The sequence below is a fragment of the Cololabis saira genome, chromosome 13 (genome assembly GCF_033807715.1).
Source record: "Cololabis saira isolate AMF1-May2022 chromosome 13, fColSai1.1, whole genome shotgun sequence".
Taxonomy (NCBI): Eukaryota; Metazoa; Chordata; class Actinopteri; order Beloniformes; family Belonidae; genus Cololabis; species Cololabis saira.
Window position 1 is genome coordinate 4,842,125 of NC_084599.1, and position 17,183 is coordinate 4,859,307.

General features: G+C 42.8%; 1 protein-coding gene across 1 annotated transcript in view; it reads right to left on the reverse strand.

The window, feature by feature from the left end:
• The window catches only part of lrrc40 (leucine rich repeat containing 40), a 23,976-nt gene extending 6,793 nt beyond the window's left edge, over positions 1–17,183 (reverse strand). The window contains exons 1-9 of the mRNA XM_061737412.1: positions 16,959–17,183; positions 13,740–13,921; positions 12,747–12,820; positions 11,350–11,479; positions 8,883–9,006; positions 5,414–5,553; positions 3,901–4,073; positions 2,267–2,357; positions 1,005–1,050 (exon numbers count right to left, since the gene is read on the reverse strand). Coding sequence (XP_061593396.1) covers positions 1,005–1,050; positions 2,267–2,357; positions 3,901–4,073; positions 5,414–5,553; positions 8,883–9,006; positions 11,350–11,479; positions 12,747–12,820; positions 13,740–13,921; positions 16,959–17,103 — 1,105 coding nt within the window. The 5' untranslated portion in view covers positions 17,104–17,183. The remainder of the gene's footprint in view (positions 1–1,004; positions 1,051–2,266; positions 2,358–3,900; positions 4,074–5,413; positions 5,554–8,882; positions 9,007–11,349; positions 11,480–12,746; positions 12,821–13,739; positions 13,922–16,958) is intronic.

Below are 17,183 nucleotides of genomic sequence, written 5' to 3' on the forward strand. Positions count from 1 at the left end.
GGTACAGTTACCAAGAACCAGTGGTCCATGGACATTAATATTTGGTACAGTTACCAAGAACCAGTGGTCCATGGACATTAATATTTGGACACAAATCCAGTTTCCTGATATTTATATGAACTTAATTTCTACGCCGGGGAAATACACGAAGCAAAGCTTGAAGGCTTACAAAAGTCTTGACTCTTGGTCCGACTTCAAGGCAGGATTTGTTGTAGGAATTAAAGTGATGAGGACACCGAACTTTATGATTTGACCGTTTAAAAAAATCCAACATTACCTTGTATCAGCGAATTGCAGCGATCCATTTATCTCTCTTAAGCTTATTTTTCGGCAGTCTGTAAAACGATAACTCCGATTTCTTGCTAAATCTATGAGTACAGTCGATCCCACAACAGCTCTTTCCCATTTGAGATGTTTTCCAGTTGCTCAAACTGAAAGTTTACGCTGACACTCAGTCTTTCCGACACTCAGTCTTTCCGACACTCAGTCTTTCCGACACTCAGTCTTTCCGACACTCAGTCTTTCCGACACTCAGTCTTTCCGACACTCAGTCTTTCCGACACTCAGTCTTTCCGACACTCAGTGGGCATAACCCGCTGTGAAGTCGCAACTGTGACGTCATGAGCATTCCGTCTTTAGATCAGCGGTAACATGTCAGCAGTTAATCGTTAAAGCAGTGAATCAAGAGAGAGGTCCAGACTAACGCTGGTATTGGTTTCGGGATCACAGAATTTGGCGTCGATCCACGTCAAACCACCCAATCAGGTATTGTGGGGAGGAGCTTAAATCTCCGTCCAGTCAGCTGACGGGTTAGGAAGTCAGGTGACTCACCTGTCAATCAACACATGGGATGATTGACACATGAGTGAGATGATTTAATCAGCCAACACATTGGCGGGACGGGACATTTTTGACCACCGACTCCAGTGCTGGACCTGACCCTGGACCAACGAGTCAGAAGCCAACTTCAGGACAAAAACAACAGCAACAAAGAAAAGAATCACCTTTGATTCTTCCTCTGAGATACTTCAGAAGCTCATTGGTTCCTTTCTGTGATGAAGACAAACATTGGAGGTTAGTGATCAGTTAGAACAGAGGGTTAGAGATGGAGACGCGTTCCTGCCACCATCATCCTGGGGAGTCGGGGTCCTGGCTTCACACTCCCAAACTTCCTGGAGACATATCGTGCAGCCGTTTCCAACTCTGTCGCTGCGTTTTTACATAGATAAACATACCAAGAGGCTCACAAATACCTGAGGGAAAAACTCTGACCACTCAGGATCTAAACTCTGAGGAACATTTCAACAGGAACACTTATCTTTGTTCAGCGGTGTGGGAAACAGGAACTGTTCCAGTTGCTCATCAGATGGGACAGAAAAGTTGTTGCATAAATGATTTTTAATTGATTTGCCGAATGAACATTGAATGTTTTGCCGTTTGACTACGTCACCCGACCATCAAAAATGTATTTACAGAACCTCCTCTTTTAGGTTTTCTTCTGTAAAAGCGTAATAAAAGCAGCTGATTGTCGTGGGTCTTTATGAAAAGGCAAATACAACCTCATGCAGGAGAATCAAGCGGTTTTAGTTGATAATAAAATTTGACGGTCACTTCGATGAAGAGCCCTAGTCACCAGCTCCACTTTCCTCCCATCAGCCAATAGCTGGCTGCTCCAGAAGTCTTGCGGTTGTCTTCAAAGCAGTTTTGAGAACTCTTGCTAACATTTGTCAAGCAAAGCATTGGTTGTGGTGTCTATGGAACATGCACCAAACTTTGGGCCTCCATTGGCAGGAGGTCATAAAAAAAAATTATTATTATTTGGGATAGGTTAAAACCCCTGTGACCCTGTAAAGGATGAAACGGGTACAGAAAATGGATGGATGGATGGATGGATGGATGGATCCCTTCCATTGCCAAAGCAAAATTGCTATTGTAACTAGAATATCGATATCGAATCGTATCAGAAATCTTATTGTATCGGGAGGTCAGTGATGATACTCAGCTCTAGTCGACAGCCGGGGTGGCCCCGTCTCTCCAGGCAGGCTGGCCTGGTGCTTAGTGTTGCCCATATTAAACTGGTTTTCCTTTTTGTCTTCATATGTTAAAAAAAATAACAGCACAGTGGAAAACATAGCGCTTGTCTGAGGTTGTATTTGGCTAAAACTAAGGCCCACCAAAATCACATGACTTTTATTGTGTTTTTACACAAAAAGTAGTTAGTGTAAAACTAAGACGGACACCGTTGTGACGTGAGTGTGTGACCTACGGTGAGGAGATCCCTCCTGATTCCTCGGAGGGGGTTTCCTTCCAGCAGCAGCACCTTCAGGTCGGGCAGCAGGCTGAGGGAAGCTGGGAGACTGACAGAGGGGAAGCAACGTTAATGTGCAGCCCAACGCTCCGCTAGCGGCTGGAACTTCCTCTGGACCAGCAGTCCAGTCCTCCAGAGCTGCTGTCCTGCATGCTCTCCACGTCTCCGTGCAGCCACACCCCTGATCTAAACGTCTCATCAGTCTGTTGATGACACGTTGGTGTCGGGGTGTGATGAAGGAGGGACACGTCTAAAACCTGCAGGACAGCCGACCTGGAGGACCACAGTCCAACATCCATGCAACTGCACAAGCTTTTTGTTCCCCTCCCTTTTTCCCCTCATTATTAGGGCCCGAGCACTTACAGTGCGAAGGCCCTATTGTATCTGTAGGAATTTTCCTTTTTTTCCCTTTTCCTTATTTTTCTGACGAAATTTGGGCCTTTTTTCCCCCTAAACGTGCCCCAAAAGTCACCAAATTTTGCACCAAGTCAGGCCTGGCGAAAAATTTGATATTTAATGGTTTGCATGAATGGGCGTGGCAAAATGGCTCAACAGCGCCCCCTAGAAAACTTTGTGCCTCAAGCCCCACAAAACGGTTTGACGTACATGCACGAAAATCAGTACACACCTGTATCATGTCACAACTTAAAGAAAAGTCTCTTGGCGCCATGGCCGAAACCCAACAGGAAGTTGGCCATTTTGAATTAATCGTGTAATTTTGGCGCAATTTATGCCATTTCTTCGGCCGTTAATACAGCCCGAACCGTAACGTGCACCCAGGTGTGTTATACATCAAAATGTGCGTCTCCATCCTGCGACGACGCACATTACTTTTCTCAGTCAAAAGTGTTACCGTGTCAACGCTAGACGCCAAAAAGCGCACCCCCCTTCATCTGATTGGTCCATATTTGATAGTTCCTACTTTCTGCCATAACTTTTGAATGGTTTGACATAAAGACTCGTGGGTGGTGTCATCAGACTTAGTTTTGAGTCCTTCACCTTAATTGGTGCAAATTACCCCCGCACCTTCATCTGATTGGTCAATATTTGATAGTTCCTATTTTCTGCTATAACTTTTGAATGGTTTGATACAGAGAGTTGTGGCTGGTTTCATCCACTAAATGTCCAGGTCTGAAGAATCTACATCAAGTCATACAAGCTTCCACTGCAGCATGAACGTGCACAAGGATGTGAGGGCCAGTTCATCGCTGCTTGCAGCTTCAATTGTTTTTATAATCGTAAAATCGGTAGAAGTAGTGATGTTATAGCCAATATATGTTTAACTATTATATTAACAGTGAACTTAGAGCATACCTTTCTTCAATTTATTCTTCTTTCAGGTCACCGAGAATAAAAAAGTCCTCTCTACAAAACTCCAAAAGCATTACAGATAATCTTTTTCCTCATATGTTAACCTCCATTCCTACTCCAAACTGCAAAAATATTTAACTAATTAATAATCTCAACCCTTAATTCTCTAATTGGATTACACCACTGTTTTTGTGGAAAAAACAAGCATTAAATAAGTTATTTTCTGTATAATACATGTTGGAGGGCTGCATATTGTCTCTCAGGGATCAGTGTTAACGTACGTGCCGACGTCGTTGTTGGTGAGGTCGAGGCGCGTCAGCGTGGTCAGCAGCGTGATCTGCTCCGGCAGCACCTTGATCTTGTTGTCTCTCAGTTCCAGGAGAGAGATGGCCGTCAGACCGGCCAGCGTCTCCGGCTCCAGCAGCTCGATCTGGTTGTTCCCCACGTACAGCTCCTAACAGCAACACACACACGTCTTCATTAGGGTGCTGCCGTTGCCTCATGTGGATTCTGCCCAGAAACATCACTGTGGATACTAGGCCTGTGTGGAAAAAATCTATTTTCCGATTCTAAATCGATATTAATTCCTAAAAAAATCGATTCATATGTCTAAAGATTGATTTTCTTTCATCATTTCATTACAACTTTTGGTATTTTTTGTTTATGCCCAAAAAAGGAATGTTTTGTTGGACACGAGCATAACTGGTGCCATGTTTATACCTTTAAATATGTTTAAAGTTCAATTTTATTCTTACTCAACACGGCAGGCCCTCGCCCTACATCTGCCTAAATGTCTGGAATCTAGAAGCCAATTTTTGTTTAGGTATAGAGGTGTCAAAGTCTGGAATAGTTGGTACCATATTGCAAATAATTGTAGGTCCATCTTCAAAAGTTGCTCAAGAGAACATTTAATTCAACAGTGTAGCCAAGAAAGCTCTTGCTTTTCCCACTGTTAATGTTTCTTTTGTACTTCATATTCTGTGTTGCCACTTGTTCAGCATAATATTCATATTTTCATGATCATGTCTTTATAGGTCAACAGTCATTTTTTATTTTCATTCATGTTCTGCATGCCATTTTTATGATGTATTATTTTTTGTTATTTTATGATTTAGTATCCTCATAACTATATTGTTAAATATTAAATGTTATTAGGTGGGGGCTCCTCATAAGCCTACTGGCTTGCTCGCTCCTCCCTGCAGTTTCTTTTAACTGCACTTATTTGTGTGATGTTATTTTTATTGTATGTGCTAAATAAAACTAAACTAAAAAGGTATGAAAACATTAAAGTTTTCAGTTATAATTGCATAAATTGTCTATATTTCATTACTTTATATACTATCTTGGGGTCACATCTGCATAAAATGCTAAAAACCAAATTCTCATAAATTAAAAAACGAAATAGACCGAAAATGGAAAAAATGAAAACGGAATGTGAGAAAAAATAAAACTGATTTCCTCCGTCTCTGTTTCCTCCCTGGATCTGTTTGGTAATTCTGCCCCACAATGTTTCTGAAAGCAGTTCTATCAGCATTCTGGGAGCTGATTGGTCCTTACAGCATCATTAGCTGCAATACTTGCTGTTTAATCTCAATATAATACTAGTATTAATATGTTGCATAACTACAGTCATAGAATTCATGCAACAGCTCAAAAAACAGTTTTAATAACACTAACCCAAATCAATATCAGAATCAAATCAAATCTTGATAATGGATTCTGAATCTTAAGAATTGGAATGGATTCTTGACATTTGCATGGATCCCCAGCCCTGGTGGTTCCCCCCGGGCTCACCTTGAGTGCGGGTGCAGGGATCTGCGGGAGCCGCCGGAGCTTGTTGTGTCGGAGGTAAAGCTGCTCCAGAGAGAGCATGTGTGACAGGCTGGCGGGAACGTCGCTCAGCAGGTTGTTACTGCAGTCCAGCAGCTTCACACCTGCAGAGCAAATCAACAGCTGCATATATACAGTACATACACACACATGTTCACAGCATCAAACACATGCCTGCTCTCAACTGCCAAGGGTTGCATGTTTTCTAAGGACTTGATGATGGCGGTTAGAGCATCATGAACACCTGAGAGCAGGTGGACCCACACGTATGAAGGGACCGCACTCAGCTTCCCTACTGACAATATCTGAACAAGAAAGCCTTCACATGTGCTTCCTGTCGGAACTGGGTCCAGTTCAGCTCAGCCTGGGTCAAACCCACGGATCTTATCCGATCAATCTGGTTTTAGAAAAGGGAGCTCCAAAATGTGCCCTTTTTATTGATCTGTCTGAGGCCACATAGCTGGGTATTTACAAAAACGGATAATTCCCCCTGTTTTGAAAAATACCATCATTTACACCAGGGGTCGGCAACCCGCGGCTCCAGAGCCGCATGTGGCTCTTTAGCGCCGCCCTAGTGGCTCCTCCATTTTTCAAAAATGTTTGACCTTTTTTTTTTCTTTTCCTTTTTATCCTTCTCTTTTTCTTTTTTCCTCCTTTTCTTCCTTTTTCCTTTCCTTTTTAATCTCGACATTTCGACTTTTTTCTCGACATTTCGACTTTTTTCTCGAAGTGCATAATGAAAAAAAATATCTTCCCCCAGTTATAACTAATATAGAAACATGCAGCATGTGTTGCCTTCATTCTAAAGCTTATACAAGACTTTTCATTTTTTGCGGCTCCAGACTTATTTGGTTTTTTGGTCCAATATGGCTCAACATTTTGGGTTGCCGACCCCTGATTTACACGAACCCACATAAATATCTGTTAAGGTGCTATGAGCAGCCAAACCTACAGGGGGCAGTGTAACGAGAAGATAAAGTCATGCTAGCCAATCAGAATCCTGGAAAAAAACATCAACAAATGACATGGGTAACAGTGGCCAAATAAATTGTGAACACAGGTGGCACACATGACGCTGGTGACGTTTCTGTCTCATAATGTGACGTTCTGAAGCCTAACTCTCGGCGAGAGATTTTATAAATCTCCACTTTTTCAGAAATGATGGTTTTTGGTGACTTTGAGCTTCGTTTTCATGTAAATGAACAGCCAAAACGCATGAAAACACCACCGTTTTTGCTACGTGGAAACGGGCCATAAGGCCTGCCTACAGTTGATCACAACATACTTTCAAGGTTTCACTTCTTACTACCTCAGTGTAACTAAGGGTGTTCCTCAAGGATTGATCCTGGGACCACATTTGTTCATTTCATACATTAACAATCTTGATCTGATTTGATTTCTTGCTTGCGTTGTTCTCTCAGACGTGTTTGGAATCGGCTCTGAACTCACTCCAACCTCAAATATCCCACATGCATCCGCTTCTGATTATAGATGATGTGACTGATCACCGTTAGCCATGTTCACGATGAGCCTTGAAACCTTTAAAAGTCTAAAATAAGCAGTCATTTTAGACTTTGATGCCGGCATTCTTTGATGACGTTGATGCCGTTTTGTGGTGCTTATGTTCGTATTTTATGTATATATTGTTGTAATGTGTTTTGTAACTCTTATGCTCTAAACCTGTGGCAGTCTTGGCCTGGGCAAATCTCAAGTAAGAGATTTTAAAGCTCAAGAGGGTTTTTCCCTGGTTTAATAAGTGTTAACAGTAATAATAAAAACAATTCTCTGTCGCTAAATGGATCTGGTAACCATCCCATTTATAACCATTTCCACCGGTACAGAACCAAACCAGTCAGAAGTGGGTGGGGCCAAAACCCAGTACAACCAGTTCTACTGCTGCAGCGTTCTGGATGTCGTCCGTTGATACGAGGCCGTTTCTTCTGCAGCTTTGGTACTTTCTCCTGGAAATCAGTCCAGTCCAGAAGAACCAAACTCATTATCTGTATTAACCCTTGTGTTGTCTTCAGGTCAAGGAAGGAGGGAGGGAAGAAGGAAGGAAGGAAGGAAGGAAGGAAGGAAGGAAGGAAGGAAGGAAGGAAGGAAGGAAGGAAGGAAGGAAGGAAGGAAGGAAGGAAAGGAGAAAAGAAGGAAGGAAGGAAGGAAGGAAGGAAGGAAGGAAGGGAGAAAAGAAGGAAGGAAGGAAGGAAAGGAGAAAAGAAGGAAGGAAGGAAGGAAGGAAAGGAGAAAAGAAGGAAGGAAGGGAGAAAAGAAGGAAGGAAGGAAGGAAGGAAGGAAGGAAGGAAAGGAGAAAAGAAGGAAGGAAGGGAGAAAAGAAGGAAGGAAGGAAGGAAAGAAGGAAGGAAGGAAGGGAGAAAAGAAGGAAGGAAGGAAGGAAGGAAGGAAGGGAGAAAAGAAGGAAGGAAGGAAAGGAGAAAAGAAGGGAGAAAAGAAGGAAGGAAGGAAGAAAAGAAGGAAGGAAGGAAGAAAAGAAGGAAGGAAGGAAGAAAAGAAGGAAGGAAGGAAAGAAGGGAGGAAGGAAAGAAGGAAAGAAGAAAGGAAAGAAGGAAGGAAAGAAGGGAGAAAAGAAGGAAGGAAGGAAGGAAAGGAGGAAAGGAGAAAAGAAGGAAGGAAGGAAAGAAAGAAGGAAGGAAGGAAGGAAAGAAGGGAGGGAGGAAGGAAGGAAGGAAGGAAGGAAGGAAGGAAGGAAGGAAGGAAGGAAAAAAAGAAGGAAGGAAGAAAAGAAGGAAGGAAGGAAAGGAGAAAACAAGGAAAGAATGTACGAGGGGAGAAAAGAGGAAGGGAGAAGGAAGGAGAGAGCAGGAGGAAAGAAGGAACAGGAGAATGAGGTCATTTTGACCCAAAGACAGTACCAGGGTTAAGGGATTATGACTAAAGTGAGATGAAGCTTGTGTGAACCTTCGTCTCCGATGTAACCGCATTAACAACCATATTTGATTGCAGTGTTTGTACACGTCCCTCCAGGACACATTTAAGTCTTATTTATCGCCCCCCCTGAGCAACAGTAACTAAGGAGGGCGGGGCTTACCGGCAGGTTAGCTGAAAGCTACGACTTTGTTGATTGTACCGATGTAGCTCATGACGTAACTGTGGTGATTTTGTGAAGATAAAGCCTAGCTTTAAACCATCTAACCAGGCGGTTTATAGGAATGGCATCACTTGGGTGTCTTGTACTCACCAGGTAAATATCTAACGACCTGCAGCAGCGACAGGGAGCTCGGGGATCTGAACTTCAACAACCTATACGTTTAGACCCCCCACCAGTCAGTGGGAACCAACAAAGCCTACTGGACGGAAGGGGAACGTCTTCCAGAACCCAGACAGAGCAGTCCAGTTGCCTCTGAGCCTGATCAAAACTAGCGTTTCTGCGGCAGGAGGGCGTGTGCTCGGCGCGGCCAGGACAGCCTGTTCTTACTTGTGAGCTGGGACAGACCGTCAGGCAGGCAGCTCAGCTGGTTGTGACACACATTGACTTTCTGCAGAGCTGCCAGGCTGCCGAGGCCGGAGGGAAGAGCCTTCAGACGGTTGCTGGACACATCCTTCAGGGAGAAAACAGACAACACAAGTAAGAAGCCCTGGCCGTGTTTAGCAGCCGACACACAGCTCAGAGACCACACTCTTGGACAACAGTCTTATGGCGCTTTTCCACCAGCACCTACTCAGCTCTACCCATCTCAACTCTACCCATCTCAACTCTACTCATCTCAACTCTACCCATCTCAACTCTACCCATCTCAACTCTACTCATCTCAACTCTACTCATCTCAACTCTACCCATCTCAACTCTACTCATCTCAACTCTACTCATCTCAACTCTACTCATCTCAACTCTACTCATCTCAACTCGGCCTGGTTTCTTTTCCACTATAATTCAGCACCTGGATCAGAAGTAGGAGGTTGGAGAAGCTGCTGTGACGTATTTGATTGTGTATCTAAAGGAAGAAGACAACAACACTAAAGATGTAGAACCTGGAGGAGATGATAGATGTGCTGCTGGATCTGTGGCTTGTGTTTGATATCAAGTTAAAAAATGAGAGAGAGATTCTGGACGTGTCCAAAGCTTTGCGCTTTCTGGCAGCCCATCTTTGAGACCTTTTCTAAGATCTTTGCAAAAAGGCTTGCACCGTCTCCATTCATTGCACTTTTTGGTGTACCTCAGATAGACTCCCAGCTAGAGATGTGGGGAAGAATAATGGTGGCTTTCTGCTCTCTCCTAGCTAGGAGACTGATATTACTGAAATGGAAAGACCCAGCACCTCCAACATACAGTCACTGGGTTCAGGAAATCATGTACCATATCAAGTTGGAGAAGATCAGATACACAATAAGGGGGTCTACTAGAAAATTGTATAACATTTGGCAGCCTTTCTTAATGTTTGTTGTAGATATGGAGGCAGACAGTATAGTACACTAAACCTCTGTTGCTGTCCTCAGTCATCTTTACTATTGTATCTCTTTTGTTGCTATTTGTTTGTTTTTTGTTATCTGGCTATATGAGCACTGAATGCTGAACTATGTATTTCATACTGTGAACTCTATATGTCTGGTATTTGGGGGGAGGGGAGGGTCGATGGGTTTTTTGTTTTCTTCTTGTGTGTTCTGTTGAACTTATGTTAAACTGTAAACTATAACTTGTAAAACTAAATAAAAATACCTTGATCAAAAAATGAGAGAGAGAGAAGCTTCAAGCGGCAACGCTTTTTTTGTTTTTGTTTGTCGTCTTTTTTTTTTTTTTAGTTATTATCTTTGGAGGTATTGTCATGTACTTGCTTGTCTACTTGCGCTCATGGAAGGAAGAGTGTCTGCGTCTCTCTCCCTCTAGTTGTATTGTGTTTATGAAATAAGAATGGAAATGAGGATTTGTGAAAATATGAATTTTAGTGTATACATAAAGGATAGTGAAGTTTAAGGGATGTATAGGGGAGGGAGGTAACGGGGGGTTAGAAAGTATTTAAATTTTGTTTTGTTTTTGTTTGTTGTTTAGATATGTCCTTTTAATATTTTTTTCTCCTTTATGTGTATATGTTGAGGTTGGTGTCTGTCTTATTTCTATATGGATTTTAGTTGTTTTTTGTTATTGTTTTACTGAATGTCACTATGGTGTGGCACATTATAGAAAAATAAAGTATAAAAAAAAAAGAAAAGTCATCTGGAGCCGTGAGCAGCTATGAAGAGACAGAGCTCCTGGTAGATCTGGTCGTTCCTTATCTCCGTCTAGATCTTTTTAATTCTCTCCTCAGCACCAGGTTTATGAACATCTGACCCTCAGAGTTGGATCATGAAACAGACTTTTGCTGCCGTTGCTGGTTGAATAAAATGAACCAGAATCCGTCAGAGTCTCTTTCTCTGATTTCCTCCTCCTGACTCAGACGTCTGACTCCAACCCCCCGACCAATCGGTGGCCTGTAGTGTGATGATGTCAGATACAGCCGACTCAGCAGCTTAGAACCTCGGCAGAATAGTTACAGAAAAGTATCCACTCGGCACATTAGACCCCTGGTGGAAAAGAACCAAACCGAGGGGAGGCGAGACGGGCTGAGTAGGTACTAGTGGAAAAGCGCCATTACCCTTTCGTCCAGCACTGCGACGGTGTAATGGGCGTGGTCAAAGACACAGACTTTGAAGTATTTGTTACTGAGATGAAAATCAGATCACATTTTAAAGCAAATTAAGTCAGATCAACGTCCCTCAACGCTAGAAGGTTTGTGCACTTTTTCTTGGGACTGTAAAAGTGTCGCAGAGGAAAGCAGAGCGACTTGATTGTTTGGGCTGCAGTAGAAGCTCCACCACAGAGCCACTCCTCCTGCAGCCACGCTGACGGTCAGACGGAGGACGGAGGCTTCATGCAGCTTTCAGGTGCGACACACTGCAGCACTAGTTACCAGCTCTGTGAGGTTCTCCAGCTGGCCCAGTTCCTCAGGAAGGTTCTCCAGCAGGTTCTTCTGCAGCGTCAGGCTCCGCAGGTTCTTCAGGGAACACACCTCCACCGGCAGAGACGACAGCTGATTATGACTGAGCACACAAACACAGCACACTTTAAGGATCATCTATGTATGAGATGAGGAGATAGGATTCAGGATCTGAACATTTCTGATTCTGGTTTTAATCCCACCCCCGTCTTTTCACACCGAAACTCAGAAATATCAGATGCATTAATACTTTTTACCAGAGTTCATACACATTTTAACCAACAAATTTCCATGACTTTGCCATGACTTGGCATCAAGTTTCCATGGCTATACATGACCTGTAAAACATCAATGTATGAATGAAATGTAGGAATAAAACTATGTAAAAAGTCACTACAGTGGAGATCTAATGGCAATTATGGTTTTTTACAAAATAAAAATCTGTTTAAACTAACACTGATATACCAGCAATATGTTGTATTATATGTAGTATATGTTTTATAGTAATCTAATATTACTGTAATAACTGTTGGAGAATGTGGTCACGCGTGAAAACGCGTGAGACTTTGATACAAAATCAATTCTAATCGATTTTAAATCTACCTTATAGGCTGTTATTACTAAATGTTATCACTAAGTGAGAAAAATAAATTCCATGACTTTTCCAAAACTTTTGGGGTGAACTTATTTTTCCAAAACTTTTCCAGGCCTTGAAAATGACGTTTTCAAATTCCATGACTTTTCCAGGTTTTTTCAAAACGTACGAACCCTGTTTTACTCTTGTTAACGGAACATCCAGATTTAATGTGAGCAAGCTATATTCAGTCGAGTTAGAAAAATAAAGAACCAACATTATTAGACGATTGTGTGACCTGAAGGGATCTAAAGGGACTACTGAGGTGGAGGCCCTGGTTTAACTGTGTGTGTGTAGCCCCCAGCGCTGCTGTGGGGGGGGGGCTGTACAAGAGGAACTGGACAACTACAGACTGCATTAGAGGAACTAGCATAGCTAATTTGTAAATGTCATTACTATAAGAACTCGGAATAAATAACTTTGGCCCCAAAACGGATCCCTGGGGGACACCACAAACATGACGCCCGGAAATAAGGTCTGACCCAGTTCAATACTACCCCTCTGATCCCATAATAATTACATTTATTCATTAATCCGTCATGATTAATTGTATCAAATGCTACTTTAAGGAGTGTAACCACTCCCACAGCAAAGCGGCTGTGTTCTACAGCATTTGTGATTTGTCTCAGCTGAACCAATCCCAGCCAGCGATGGTGAAAAGTTGCAGGTGACTGGTCCTGGTGGTCTGATCCAAGAACCCATCCAGCTATCCAGACTAGTGTGGGTGTGAGAGTACCTGAGGCGCAGCTGCTGCAGTTCCTGCAGGGCTCCCAGCGAGCAGGGGACACTCTTCAGGACGTTGTCATGGAGCTGCAAACAGAACAACATCTCCATGTCATCAGCTGGACACTCGCCATGTCTTCCATGTCCACTAACCCTGGATTCACACTGAAAGTGTCAGAAATCTCCTGTTTCTCAGGATTCCTGCATCTCTGCTGCTAAAGTGTGTCCACTTGCAGTGGGCGGGGCTAAAGCTGCAGAACTGGAGGAACAAAGTGCATATAGTCTACACATATCTATATATAGCTGCACATCTTCAGTTTCCTCTTTCACCATGGATCACACTTTGGGAAGCTTCTTTATGTTCCAGCGTTATTTCCACTAGATAAGAGTGAGTTTGATCCTTAACCAGGTTGGTCCTGGATCAACATCAACCATCATGAAGCTGCAGTCTGTCTGGTGAACACTGACACACCGGGTCCCAGTGGATCTGCTCATAGTTTAAACTGTGTTCTGGGATTAATAAGCACGGGTTTTAATTATTTTGGGTTGGATCGATGTAGCAAATAAAATAGTTCAGACCATCAGTTACTGTTTCACATGAGCAGTTCAGGTAGAAACATTTAGTTCAGGTAAAAACAGCAGTCAAATCAGCAAAAATGCTTTTGCTGGATGAAATACATTAATTCCTGATAAATAAGTGTGTTAGTGACAGCTCTGCTCATGTGTGCATGTGAATGAGTGAACGTTTGTGTGAACATGAAAGTACAATCTGCATTGAGGTTCTTGCTTGGGGAATCCCGGTCTGTGATTGGACGCTGCCTCGGCGTCGCTGCTGCTCATTTGCATAAAGTTGAGATTTTTCAACTTCAAATTGACGCTCTAGACGCCTCCAACATCTCCGTGGCCTCCGTGGCCTCTGACGCCTCTCGCAGCGCTTTCATAGACAATGCATGGCAGCCGGACACCTATGACACGTGGGGTAAGAAGAAGTGGTGATGTGACTTACGTCCAGAGTGGTGAGCGCCGGCAGCAGACTGATGTCCTCGGACAGGAGCGTCAGCTGGTTGGAGGCCAGCAGCAGCTTGGTGAGGTCGGCCTGCTCCCACCAGCGGTCCGACGCCCCGAAGGAAGAGTCCTGCTGGGCCTCCTCCGGCGGGTCCACGCTCAGACGGTACACGCTCTGAGGAACTGACACCAGCAGCAACACGGTCACACACCAGTCATGTGACATGACCCCCCCCCCTGACAGGACCTGACCTGTCTTATTTCAGACACGCAGAGAGGATTTTTTTTCCATTAAAGAAAGAAAAAAGATGCTCCACAGCTTTGTTCTATGTCCCGAGACCTATTGGTTTGATATATTCAGTTTAATTTCCAAAATACTTCACATACAGCTAGAGACCGATCCATTCATTATTATTTTATGAACAAACATCGGATGATGTTATAAAATTAAGCAAGTTCCAACAATGTTTCCTCTCCTATATTCTTATTATGGCAAAAAAGTTACTTCTCATGCATTGGAAGAAAAAAGATGTTCCCACCACAAAGATGTGGCTCAGTGACCTTACTAACACACTCCACTTAGAAAGAATAAGATACACTCTTCTGGATGAACTCACTTATCTAATCTAATAACTTATCTATCTTATCTTTAACTACGTTTACATGTAAACGTAGTTTACATGTAAACGTAGTTTACATGTAAACGTAGTTTACATGCAGTCAAATTTCGGGTTATTGCTAATATTCCGGTTACTGAAACATTGGGAATATTCCGTTTACATGGTAATTAATCATTCAGGATATCTGGATCAAACCAGCGACGCACGGAGAACGTCATGACGCAATTCCTGTCATTTCTGCTTCTTCTTCCTGTATCCAAATTCAAAACAAATGCTGTTTCAAGCAACTTTTCTCTCACCTTCTTGTAAATCTTCTATCCCGGTACTTTCTACCGTCTACAAATGCAGAAATGTTCATATCCTTCATTACATTTATGAAGTGATTAGTCTCCTCCTGGTCTTGGTTTCTCCGTGTTTAGAAGAACTTCCTGGACTCAAAAGACCAGGATTCCTTGTGAACAGAGCATGTGCAGAAAACACATTCCTGTTCCGTTTGATGGGGATATTCTGTTTGGTGTTTACATGACCCAATATTCAGGTTTTAAAAGGAGTAACCCAGGGCTCATATTTGGGTTTTTAAAAACCCGAATATGAGCAAATTCAGGTTATTCAAAGGGGTTATTGTTGTTTACATGGCCGTGCAAATTCAGGTTATTGCCAATATTCGGGTTTTAAAAGGGTTATTGATGCATGGAAACGCAGTCTTTGTTTTTAAAGCCCTCAACGGCTTTGCCCTGCCCTATTTATGGGAGCTTTTATCGGAGCGTGAGCCTTGCAGGGCGCTGAGATGATCAAACCAACTGTTATTGGAAGTGTCCAGGTCAAAGTTCAACAGTGGGGTGACCCAGCCTTCTCTTGAGTTTCGTTCTCAGCATGTTTAGAATCATCCACCTGCAGCGTGAAGCTCCGCCCATCAGTTTACTGCCATTAGTCTGACTGGGATTACAAACGTTTAGCCCTGAACACCTCAGAGTTCATCTGGAAACTCCTGTCATCAGTCAACACCGGTGAGACGTTCCATCGGCAGGCGTACGTGTCCGTACCATAATACTCCCTCCACCATGAGCCGGTCCTTTCCTGCTCCAGACTTTTACCTTCCAGTGCTCTAAACGGTAAATATCAAAGGATTGCGAAACCTTTTAAAGTAAAGCTGAAAGCCCACACTTGGATAACTGTTGACTGTTTTATTTCAAATCCACACAGAGCAATTTTCCTTCAGGGATTTTCAAAACATCATGAGCTGATTTGATCTAACTATCGTTAGACACACTGGGACAGTGATCAAGTAATCTCAAGAAGAAACTGGTAAGTGGGTAGAATATCTTTTAAATATAAATGTTGATATGGAGGAGATGTAGGTAATAGCTGAAAAGTTTATAGAGCTTTAATTTTGAAATTCCACACCAGGATGTCTTTCTATGCCTCTGGTCATTTGCTGACATGTGACATTTGGATGTTATTTACACAGGGCGTTTTTAGTATTAATTGAGCACCCTAATATATTGTTTTTTGTTTTAATTTCTGATTATTCTTCACATACTATGAAATATCATCTTGAGGACGTTTACTTTTGAAATTACCATAATGACACGTGCAGATGCGCAATAAAACAACTGTAACCGTTTCATTGGTTGTTTCAGGAAAGTAATTTTAACTTTGCAGTGTGTCACAGAGTATGGTCTCCTAGAATCACTTAGCTTCTAAGTTTTACTAAAGTGGGGGGAAATTAAATCAAACGTGTGAATGATTCTCGTGCGTCTATGACTGTTGCCACAATATTTCCCGCTCACCGTGAACGTTTCAGGAGCGCTGGACACTCCAGTCCGGACCATGAACGCAGCACCGGTGAAAACCCTGTTCTAAATGTGCAGGCTGATCCAGAAACATGGCAGCAGTTTACTTTATGGCACCTGGATTATACACCTCTGGAATGTGCTTTAATGTTTTTTTTTTTTCTAGAAAATCAAAAATAGTTAATTAAGACCACTTTTGAAATGGGGTCAGTCTCAAAGCACCTTTAGTCAAATAATTGTCTTTATTGATATTGATATTTTCTCATTAAAACATATACAGGACTGTCTCAGAAAATTAGAATATTGTGATAAAGTTCTTTATTTTCTGTAATGCAATTAAAAAAAACAAAAATGTCATACATTCTGGATTCATTACAAATCAACTGAAATATTGCAAGCCTTTTATTATTTTAAAATTGCTGATTATGGTTTACAGTTTAAGATTAAGATTCCCAGAATATTCTAATTTTTTGAGATAGGATATTTGAGTTTTCTTAAACTGTAAGCCATGATCAGCAATATTAAAATAATAAAAGGCTTGCAATATTTCAGTTGATTTGTAATGAATCCAGAATGTATGACATTTTTCCATTACAGAAAATAAAAGGACTTTATCACAATATTCTAATTTTCTGAGACAGTCCTGTATACACTTCTGAGCACTGGGAGCCTGAACGCAGCTCCTGGAGCCTGAACGCAGCACCGGGAGCCTGAACGCAGCACCGGGAGCCTGAACGCACCTCCTGGAGCCTGAACGCAGCACCGGGAGCCTGAACGCAGCACCAGCTCCACCTGGCGGGACATTACCTTCCGTCAGCCCGCGGCCGGACAGGTTGAGCTGCCCGCTCTTCCTCGCCGCCTTCAGCAGCCCGTTCGGAACCGCCGGTTCCGGCTGCGTTGTCCGAAAGCCCGCCATGGTGTCGGCGTTGTTCGCCCGCTTAAACCTGGACATCTTGATGGAGAGAGAGACTGTTTGATCCCGCGGACACCAGTTTATAGCAGGTTTATGGTTTATACCTCCACACCCAACCC